Genomic DNA, 11897 nt, shown 5'->3' with positions numbered 1-11897 from the left:
AGTCATCATTATTCTACAGGAATTACTATACATGAAAATCATTGACAGTTTAGTTACTTGTTACAAAGTTTACAATAAATGTTTCTGAGCTTCTTAAGTGATAGACTACTGGTCAGAGATGTTCATGTATTTCAATGAAATAAACTATTACAGCATTAATGTGTGTGTGTGTGTGTGTGTGTGTGTGTGTGTGTGTGTGTGTGTGTGTGTGTGTGTGTGCGCGTGTGTGTGAAACAATCATTGATAAGCTGATTAAACACAGTTTCACAGCACTTACTCTCTACAAACAAATGAAACAGACAGAAATACTTACAGTAAATGATGAAGATGACACAGAGCAGAATCATGACTCCAAACATGGCTATTACCATTATTTTTTCAGACTCTTCATAATGTACAATATTTCTCCAAGCACGACTCAAAAGAACTGAAACAGAACAACAGCAAACCTTAAACCACAGGGCTGTTGAACGCTTGATTCTGATTGGCTGACGACATTCTAATGTATGTGATTATTCAGTAAAAGCTATGCAGCAGATCCAGGCAGGGTTTGACTTGTGTCAAAGCTTTTGGAGGGAACATACATGCACAGAAACTTGTCAGCGCTACCTCAAACGTTTATCAATTTCATAAATTCCCAACTGAAACACAACATTTCTTAGTAGTGAGGTGGTAACACATGATTTCTCTCTCTTTCAGAACACTGAATTATTAAAAAATGACACATCCAAACAGCATTATTAACAGCAACCATGATTTCTGAGTAAAGATAAAGTAGCAGCACATGATACCCTGAAACGTTTATCTAATGTTATTTTTACATCACTGCAGATTATTTTAAACTATTATTGTTCATTAATAACAGCATGATAATATACATGATCATATGGAGGAATTTTTTGATTTACCAACCTGAAAAATAGACCACCATAAAAATGATAAATTCAGAGGAAAGTCTGACATCTGTGAACAGAAATGGTTTAAAACTAATGAATATATATATAACATATTAGAGCAATTCAATAATACTTCATTTCCACATTGTTGCACATTCATGTAAAGGAAATGTCTAAAAATCTCACAAAGATCACTGATATAGAGATTAGGGAGATGTCAGCCATTATGTGAAGACACCTGCATGAAACTAAAAATTTAAATAAAAAATCCAAACCTGAAATCTTCTTTAAATACGGTGCAACATTTATCACCATCAGAGGCCTCAGGATAAAAAGAGCACAGCAAAAGATCGTCTCATACAGAAATCCTGCAACAAAACCAGATTATTGTGTATTGATTAGCTTGAGACCCTTTGACAGTTTGCTATTTAGCACCTTTATGCTAAAATACTGGGTTTGTTTTTTTTTCACATCAAGCACACATTATGACGAAAGCAAAACCCTGATTTGTGATATCGCCAATGACTTATACAGCCAAGTTGATTGTACATACAAATTTAAGGCAGCAACTTTTTTTTACAGTGTGGAAGCTAATGTATGTTTCCCAATATTTGGTTTCCAACTTTCCCAAAAAGAAAGAAAGTCAAAGAGGTTTGAAATGACATGAGGGTTTGTAAATGACAGAGTGTTTTTGAAATATCCTTTTATGGGTCTGAATACTAATGCAATGTAATGCAAAAGCACTTCAGCATAAGGCTGCAACATAACAAAATTTGGAAAAAAGGTATTGTTTTTCACAAACTATTGTACTTCAAATATCCAGAGAAAAGTATAATTTCTTACTGTGTGATCGACAGATTTGATTTACTCACCTTCTGTAACACCCCAGAGGACAAAGGCCACAAACATCATAATATTGGGAAGAAACACATGAATAAACCCAACAGTCCTGACACGTTTGTTTGCAGTAGAGTCTGTTAGTGAGGAGCAAAATATGTATTTATAACTTGTTTTGTATTATAAGAAATTCTATTCTGTTTTGAAAAAAAAAAAAAAAAAATATATATATATATATATATATATATATGCTTGCTTTGAAGGAAATTCCATATAAAATATTGTACTCGACTTCCTTTGTTCATGATGTAGAACAGTAAAATGAGCAAAAGGTGTGAAAAGAGAAAAGGGTGAACTCATGAACTTAATCTGTGCAACCTGAGTCACACAAGGGTGAAGAAGAGGTGATAAAACCACAAATGAAATTAAGACTGATGAAGACTACAGTAAAGAAGGGAAAGAGTGTGAGAAGATGACGATGAGCTATAAAGCTAAATAGAATTGGAATTCACCAAAAATAAGTATAAAAGACTGAGGAATAAAGCACTTCTCAGATGGGTTATTAGCTTCTGAGCAACTCAATAAAGCTGCTGATAATACTGAAGGAGCTTATATGCTGTAATTGTCATCGTTTTCCTATAGGTATACGTGGATCAGCTGAAAGTCAGCTGATGCGAGCTTGACTGACGTGACCTGCCAGAACTAACGCTACACTTGATGTTTTATTTTTATTTTTAAATTAGTTGCTTTAGTGTTAAAGGTAAGATAAAAGAGACACACCACTTAACATTCCTTATTGTTTTAAAATATAATAGATAATTTTCAACTATTTGTTTCATTATAGTGAGAACAGATAAAATGTATTAAGTGAAGTCTAAATGATTTTATGTAATGGATTGCATGGTCTTGTTGTTTAAATTCAGTACTCTGTACGTAACAATACATAACTGTGATAGTGTCACTCATCCTGACTCTGTTGTAATTTTGACAAGCTTTATATGAAGGTTGTTGGTGATTTTCTGAATAAAAGTCCAGCATGTGTGGATTTTGCAGTGAATAAGTCTTTTGAACATACCTGTATTTTGTGATCTACTGTAGATTATAATGCAGGGCAGAAGTGCAGATACAGATGCAGCAATACAGAGCATCAACACCATTATGTGTGAAAAAGAGAAACCTAAAAAATCAAGTCAATTTACAATCATTTAATTGAGTTACATTGTCCAAACTAAACACTAAACAAAAAAGATTAATTGAACTTCTGCAGACACCGAAATGCTTCTTTACAAATTATGACAGGTTTGTACTAAAATGTAATCAGCACTATAGTGCAAATAACAGTATAAAAACTTTTAAACACGTTTCCTTTTACTATTTGTTTTAAGACAATTATGTTTTGGTTTCTATCAGTTACTCACCCAGTCTCTCCAGTACTACAGTTGTATTAGCTGAAAGTCTTCCAGCAAACACTTGACACATGTAAACTCCTTTGTCCTCAGTTCTGACACTCTTCAGTCTGAGAGAGAAGTTTCCTTTGGGGATTTCATCAGTGAAGAACTCAACTCTGTCTCTGTATCGCTCATTTGATGATTCTGGAAAAGCCTCATTGTTTTCATAGTGCAGAACCAGAATCTCTACATCTTCATCTGTTTTCTTCCATGAAACCTCTTCAATGTGTTCAGGTTTGATGTGAGAGTCTACAGAGCAGTTCAGAGTGACGTCCTCACCCACAGACGCAGATATGGAGCGACTCGATCCTGATACCAGCAGACGCTCTGAAAGAATAACAAAAGTTGAAATATTGAAGTATTCTTTTCTGTGTGTGCTTCTGATATATTTTAAATTGAGTTCACACTCACCAACATCTTTTATTTGAACCACAGTCTCACCAGAATCCTGCTGACTGTAAACTTTACATGTGTAATTTCCCTCATCTTTAGCTCTCAGATTGTCCAGACGGAGGGAGAAGTTTCCATGTTGAATCTGATCAGTAAAGAAATGAGCTCTATCTTGATAATCCTGCTGCTGGACCTCTGCTCGACTCTCACCATCTTCATACAGATGAACCAGAGTCTCTGAGTCTGTTCTTCTCCATTCTACCTCCAGATCCTTCACTGGTAAAGGTTCATCAACATAACAGGGCAAAACCACTGAAGATCCCAGAGGAGCAACCAGAGGACCAGAGGGACCGCGAACAATCAACCCTGAAACAATTTTGCCCCATTGAAAGACAAATGAAATAAAGCTTGTTTTGTAGTTTCTCAAAGCATAAATGAATACATATTAACAGATACCATCGCTGTTAAGATGAACAAATATTTATGTAAGCGCATCCAGTGGGTGTCGCCATAAGGCATGTTCACCTGACCATTCAGTCGTAATAATTAATGGTAAAAAAATGTGGCTTGCTGTCCTCGAAGAAGGCTCTAACCTAAGGTTCGCATCGAGTTCCAAGTTAAACCCCCAAAATAAGATTTACTAGGACAGCAAGCTGGGCAGTCGACTGCAGTGCAACTAGTTCAGCCATTCAGGTAGAGAAGACTGTAAGAATTTAGAATCGAGTAACACCAGTCCTACTCGAACCAGGGTCCCCCGCATGTAGTGGGTATTTCTTTAAGACTGCAAGGGAAGCTCGGCTTCCCCTATAATGTCAAAAAATGTATGGTCAAATATGTACTATTGTGTTAACATTTTATTGACTAAAAATGCGTTAGAAAACGTTCATCTCAAAGACGAGTTCGATCAGAATCAGTTACATATAGCAGGTCGGCTGACTCGATTTCCTTCTCATACATTCCCGTCGCGTCATAGTGCATTTCCCTGTTGAAGCCCAGCGTTCATTGACTTCAATGGGGCTGCTTCGAACAGATTTTTTTAGTGCTTCGAAACTAGATGGTCATTGGATAAATGCTGCGATTATGTCCCGCCCACGGAAGCTCAGCTTCTCTGGGGGTGAATGAGGAGTGGGCTGGTCTGGACTCCGGGCTTCTGCGTGATGATTGGAGGGTCTGTCGAAAGGCTGCATCTCCTATTGATTGACAGTGATTTCATACAATAAAAAGTTGCTGATGATGAAGCTGTTCGAGCTCAGTCCCATCGTGGATTTTGCAAGTGTAGTCGAAAGACAAACTGCTACAATCTATTTCTTGGTATTTGCTTGTCAAAATTGCTAGCCAATTTTCATAATACATTTCACACAATTATACATTTATACCTTTATTATATTATTAGTTATATTTTTTTATATTATTATTAGTAGGCTAATAATAATAAAAAAATATTATTAAAATAATTTAAAATAAATATTATTAGTAGTAGTATTATTATACTTTATTATATTATTATTTATACCTTTATTGTATTATTACATTTATACAATTATATTTAACTCTGCTGGCCATTGAGAGGACACTGGTCAAGTCACTGGAAAAGACGCCTAGTTGCTACTACAGGGTCACAGAGCATTTTCTTGAAAAGGAACGTAGAATTTACGTATAAATAAATGGACAATTTTTATGATGTAGGCCGAAAATGAGCTTCCCCTCTTTGAAAGACCAGCAGCCGCCACTGCCCGCATGGGAGGTGCTAACAAGACAAGACCGCAGCCTCTAGCGTCAGTCGCTAGTGGACGCGCCATTATATGCAAGTTTCATACGGATTACGTAATCTGAGAATTTTTATTTTCCATTTGAATTGGTTTATTTAAAAGTAGACATTTCAAGCATTCTATAAATTATATTTCTCAAGTCTGTGACTGTCAGGTATACACTGTAAAAAATGTTCGTAATTTTAACTGTAAAAAAATGTAAAAAAGCAACGGAAAAAAAATGTTAATTCCTTAACGGTATGTACCCTTACTATATACAGTGAAAAACTGTAATAGCTCTCACGGGACATTTCATGTAATTTTACATTAATATACTGTTAAATGTACGGATTTTGGAAGTACACTGTAAAAAAAAAACTTACCGTTGAATTTACCGTACCTTACCGTAAAAAATACGTTAGCAAATGTTTACTAATTTTACAAAGTTTTACATCATCGAACTAAAAATTACGGTGAAAAACTGGCAGCTGGTTGCCAGTACTTTACCGTAAAAAATACGGTATAAATATTTATGTTTTACGGCATTGAACTAAAGTTTACGGTAAAAAACTGGCAGCTGGTTCCAGGCGATTTACCGTAAAAAATATGGTAGTAATATTTTAGGTTTTACGGCAGTGATCTAAATATTAGGGAAAAAAACTGGCAGCTGTGGTTGCCAGTACTTTAACGTAAAAAATACGGTAGAATTTTTTTTGCTTTTACGGCACTGAACTAAAGTTTACGGTAAAAAACTAGCAGCTTGCAAGTGCTTTACCATAAAAAATACGGTAGTAATATTTTAGGTTTTATGGCATTGAACTGAACTTTTATATAAAAAATAAAAACCTGCCAGCTGTGGTTTCCTGTAATCTAATTATTGAGAATTACCAGAGGTTCAGACGTTGATGTTTTATTGAAAATAATAAAGTTTGAAGTTACCATTATGGAGATGAGTGTTTGCTTTAGTTGGGCTCTTGACCCTTGACTTTTTAACTTTAGATTTACTCTGACTGTCTTAACTGTGTGGTAACAGTTACACAAACAATAACACAAATGTTATGGCATGAAAATCAGAGAGAAAATGTGACCAGGTGATGATGGCAGGTTAATGATGACATAATCATCATATTGTGGCCTGATTCACTGATCTCATAAAGAGTCTTATCTCTCACTTTATGAGCAAAGTGATAATATCAATTATAATATTAAAAATAAATATTTCATATTATTGAGTATAATATCTCTGTAAGCCAGCAGCGAGCAACAGATAATCTGAAGAACTTTAAAAATACATGGTGTAGAAAAAAGGTTTTGAACTACTGCTCGATTTAAACCAACACAGACATCAAGAATCAGCGTATGAATCTCAACAACGGTGACAATCAACACAATAATCAGATAAAACTCTGAACATCACAAAACAAGCTACTAAAAAGCTGCAACAAAAACAACATCAAAAATAAAAGCAGATATAATAATAAAAGAAAATACTAAGGCAATTCAGCATAATGTATTCCTGCTGCAATGCATGCTGGGAGATACTGATGAGTTTTGATTGGAGGCTCCATCAAGTGCACTGCACTTTTATCATCACCATTGTTGAGATTCATACACTGACTCTTGATGTCTGTGTGTGTCTGAAAGATACAGCAGTTCAAACCTTTATTGTACACAATGTTTTAAAAATTATTCAGATTATCACAACACTGATGGATCACATGCTGTAGAATCATAGGGCTACTACAATCAATAATGTAAAATTAATAGCACATATAATCAAAGATAAGACTCTAAAAGAGCTCAGTGAATCAAACATGGTGATTGCCATCACTGATACACAACCAACATCACATGATTCATTTTCTCTCTGATTTCTTAGCCATAATCAGCATATCTTATAAACACAGAGTTACAGCAAGCAGAGAAAAACTAATGTCAAAAAGTCAAGGGTCAAGAGCCCAACTAAAGCAGTCACTGATCTCCATCATGGTGACTTCAAATGAAACAATAAATCATCAACATCTAAACCTCTGTTAATTCTCAAACAGAACTGTAGACGTCTGACAGAAATAAAGTCAGTCTGGTTAATAAGTGAAGCTGGTAATGCTGTTTGTGGAGTTGTTTAATCCTCCTCTGCTGAGATCTTCACAGATTTAATGTCTTCTTTTCTCTTCAGTTGATTTCATCTAAGGCTGTGGCTGAAGTCAGTTGTAGTTCTTGTGTTTCTGCTCGTCTCTTTTTTCTGTTCCTGTTGTTTCTCTAAATGGACATTCCCAGAATTCCCTGTGTGACACTTCACATTTGATGCTATTTCATTTAAATAATTATGTTTCTTCTTGGTTTTTGTTATCAGTTTTATACATTTGGGGTTTATATTACATCATATATTGTTTAATGAATGTTTATGGCATTATTACCACAGCTGCCGTTTTTTTACCGTAAATTTCACAGTTTTTTTTTAACAGTGTATAGCCTACACTGAGTTTTGGTTCACTGACAGCGGGACAGCAGAAAACGAATCCTGATTGTTTTCATTATTTTACAAAAGCACAACATTTTGTAGTTATTCCCAGACAGCAACATAGTGTCGGCCCAGATCCGCCCCACATCTGGTTCGCGTTGAATCCATATGTACCATATGTGGGGCGGATCTGGGCCGACACTATGCACTATGCGATTAATTATCGTCCTTTACGATTGTTACTTGTCAGACTGTACGAAAATGATCATTGCTGTCACAATGTAAGATCTAGTTGTCATAAATGTCAGACTGTATGACAGTCAAGACAGGTTAAAAACGGACGCATGCAAGAAAACTTGTCCGGAGTTTTACATTATCAATCAATGACACGTACGTTCACAGTGAGCTGCGTTACACGCGGGATTGAAATGGTGACTACTAAGAATTCTTTAATGTAATTTTGGTCACATCTTGTCGTGAAAAACGAAGACAATTTGATGGTCGTCGTAGGAGAAGTCACACTGTAGGACTGTGAGTCAAATCTTCTGACACTGACAGAATTTCGTCAGAGATAAAATATGATCGCAACGGTCATTAATCGGCTGTCGGTGAACAGGTCAAACGTTCAAAGACTTCAGATTTTAGCCTTGGATCAGAAGATTCTTTTAGGATTTGCTAAATTTGTCTCAGATGGCCAAATCGCGGCCAAAATCGCAGTGTGTACCCGGCTTAAGTCGACTATTAGGGGGCAGCCCTAAAGCCAGGTGCACACTGTGCAATTAAGGCCGTGATTTGGCCGTCTGAGACAATTGAACATGGCAGAAAAAATATTGATGGAATGGCTGCTTATATAGGCCTAGGCTCGTAATGATGATTGACAGGACTGAACATGATTGACAGGACCTACGTTTGGACCTTCATTTAAGTGGGTTATCTTGAGACAAACCAGTTTGTCTTGAGTCAAACAAGTTTTTGCTTTTGCACTTCACAAGTAAAGTGTTCGTGAATCAATGACAGAGATAGCCTACTTTCAGTCTTGTAAACAGTGGGTCAAATCAGGTAACCACTAACCAGGAAATATAACCTGAAAAAAATATATGAATGTATGCAAAGTATGGCATGGCACTAACTGGCACAGCTCCATATGACAATAAACTGTAAATATAATTAGCTGACCTGAAAATTAAAATAGCAAACAAATTTTAATCAAACAGCTTTTTTTCTCTGCTAATGAGATAATACCTACTGATTTTCCTTTTCAGTCTGCCATAAAATAATTCATTACGATAATCCATAAAAATGTTTTTAAATTAACATTTTAGCTGCAAAAAGAAACTTATGAAGATACAATTTATATTTATCTACAAAACATGCCTTAAAAGATTTACAAGACCATGAAAAACAAAGCCGGTCAAGTGTATCAAAAAGTGGACTAGTTTATATGTATAGATTTAAATTTGTAATAGTTAATTTTGTGCCTTTTCACCAGAATTAGAGAGAGTAAAAACAAGGTACAGATTTAAACGGAATTACAGCCACAAATATGAACATAAGCAGGTCCATTTTCAGTTATGATATGATCATTTTTAGTTCGTCAAAGTAAAGTTTAGGCCTATATGAGCGCAAGAGTCATGCTGAAACCTGTTTTACTTTACTGTGGGACTACGGCTATCGAGAAAAAAAAAACCGTTTATGTTTGAAAAGCATCACTATGAAAAATGGAAAGCATCTCTAATGAGATTAATCTGAAACTGCACGATTAAAGAATTGAACACGACTTTGTACTTAAAATAAAAATTATTTGCGGAAGTCGATCAGGGACGAAAGAAACATTTCTGTAGCCTACACGTAGGCCTACATTTTGGGTTGAATATTTATAGGCTACTTGTCTACTTGCTTTTCGTATAGCTTTTGTTTTAGGCACAGATCTAAAGAACGAACATGTTAATTATATATATTCTGTCATGTTTCCAATCAACCATTTATTACAACAGAGAGAGAGAATGGTTAAAATGCTACGTACCATCGGCGATCATCAGCAATACTGATATCAAAACACAGCTCGGTGTGTGCATCTTCAAATATGTAGCATAAAATAAAACACAAAATTAAACTACCATGAATTTAAGCTATAAATGAGCGAAAATAATCTTTTTTTTTCTGCGCCTACAGAGCCTCATCTTCTTGAAATGTCCACAGATCAATTTTACTTTCGTTTGTATTTCTTACTTTCACTTTTAGGTTGTCATGCGCCTGCATCAAGTCACGTGATCAAGAATGATAAGGACTAGTCTAATTTATCGAAATATATCCAATAATTCCAATCCAGTGAACTGATGTATAGCCTGATGTATATCCTTGTCACACACGTGGAATTAAAAAGAAAAGTAATACATTTTTTAATAAAAAAGTAAGAATGTGAGCATAGCAAGTGATAAACAGAATGTGCCACTAATATGAATGGACTTAAAAAAATTAATTACATTAAATAATTATGCAGAAAATAACAATTAAAGTGTTAAATTAAAAAAATAATAATAATTGTATTTAAAAAATAATTTAAGGTGTGAGTATAAATAAAGGATGCGCTGAATTTGAGGCATTAAAAAAAAACAAAACAAAAAAAACTTTTTTTTATGACAGTGAGGATTACTTGGCTGTGATATTTCCACTTTAAATAGTGTCACAACAATTTATTTGACTCAGAAGTTAGGGTTAGGGTGAAGCGCTTCCTTCAGTCACAGAATATGGTGTCAGTTCACACAGATGCTATGACTCTATAGGCCTGTTTGAACTGTTTGAATCAGCTAAATGGCTGAGAACAGACGCTGACCATGATATTTTGATGTCCACAGGCATGTTTGCTCACAACAAAATGGAATATTAAATGGGGGGGAAAGTAAAGATGTCCATGCTAATCCAGATTCATAAAAAACAAGAGCAGCTGTCTCAAATATAGTCTCAAATAAAAATGTGTGTGTGAGATTAATCAAAGCTTAACAGTAGGTTTACAATATTTTCACAATGGTAAATGATTATGGGGCGCCGTTTGTAAAGCGGCTCACGCTGAAAATAACAGCAACATTTTGTCACATTTAGCTTCAAACAATGTTTAAAAAACTGGTATGAATTTTTGACGGTCACTTTTTACCACATTTACAACAATATTTGTCAACTTAGAGATATTTGAAATAGTTAAATATAAATATTAAATGTTACACCTAAATGTTAAATGTTAAATCTAAATGCTAAATCTAAATCTAAATGTTAAATTTAAATCTAAACGTTAAATCTAAATGTTAAATATAAATATAAATGTTAAATATAAATACTAAATCTAAATATAAATGTTAAATCTAAATGTTAAATCTAAATATTAAATCTAAATCTAAATGTTAAATCTAAATGTTAAATCTAAATCTAAATGTTGAATCTAAATCTAAATGTTAAATCTAAATCTAAATGTTGAATCTAAATGTTTCGAGTGAAACTAAATATTTAACTAATATGCAAATTCAAAATGCCAGTAACCGGAAGTGCCAAAATAAAAGCTCGAGGAGGTCAGTGTGTGTTTATAGTGGTTTATAGCATGGTTTATAGTGTCAAATAACGAATAAAAAACATCTCATCCGAGGAAATGGACTTTTGGACATGGATTATCGTGATAATAACTACCTAAAATAATAAACACGTTTGGAGAAACTGTATTTGAAGAGTAGGCTAGTGTCACTTTTATGAAAAGTGCGGGACTTATGACCTGTAGCCATAATAGCCACGAGGGGGCTCACTTTGACTGAATATCATGTCATCACTGTCATCACTCTCATCACGAAACTCTACAGTTTCTCCAAACGTGTTTATTATTTTAGGTAGTTATTGTCATTATATTATAGTTATTATTATGAGATGGTTTTTATTCGTTATTTGACACTATAAACCATGCTATAAACACACACTGACCTCCTCGAGCTTTTATTTTGGCACTTCCGGTTACCGGCATTTGGAATTTGCATATTAGTTAAATATTTAGTTTCACCCGAAACATTTAGATTCAACATTTAGATTTAGATTTAGATTTAACATTTATATTTAACATTTATATTTATATTTAACATTT

The 11897-nt window shown here is 34.4% G+C and overlaps 1 protein-coding gene across 1 annotated transcript in view; it reads right to left on the bottom strand.

Annotated features, from left to right (window-relative positions):
- The window catches only part of LOC311088181 (uncharacterized protein), a 20628-nt gene extending 10593 nt beyond the window's left edge, over positions 1-10035 (bottom strand). The window contains exons 1-8 of the mRNA XM_084121912.1: positions 9804-10035; positions 3593-3937; positions 3152-3508; positions 2809-2910; positions 1769-1870; positions 1172-1264; positions 913-963; positions 314-427 (exon numbers count right to left, since the gene is read on the bottom strand). Coding sequence (XP_083978038.1) covers positions 314-427; positions 913-963; positions 1172-1264; positions 1769-1870; positions 2809-2910; positions 3152-3508; positions 3593-3937; positions 9804-9855 — 1216 coding nt within the window. The 5' untranslated portion in view covers positions 9856-10035. The remainder of the gene's footprint in view (positions 1-313; positions 428-912; positions 964-1171; positions 1265-1768; positions 1871-2808; positions 2911-3151; positions 3509-3592; positions 3938-9803) is intronic.
- Positions 10036-11897: the final 1862 nt, after the last annotated feature.

The sequence above is a fragment of the Abramis brama genome (assembly GCF_963993115.1).
Source record: "Abramis brama genome assembly, chromosome: 1".
Lineage (NCBI taxonomy): Eukaryota > Metazoa > Chordata > Actinopteri > Cypriniformes > Leuciscidae > Abramis > Abramis brama.
Note: the sequence above shows the minus strand (reverse complement) of the source record. Positions and strands in the feature narration are given on the sequence as shown.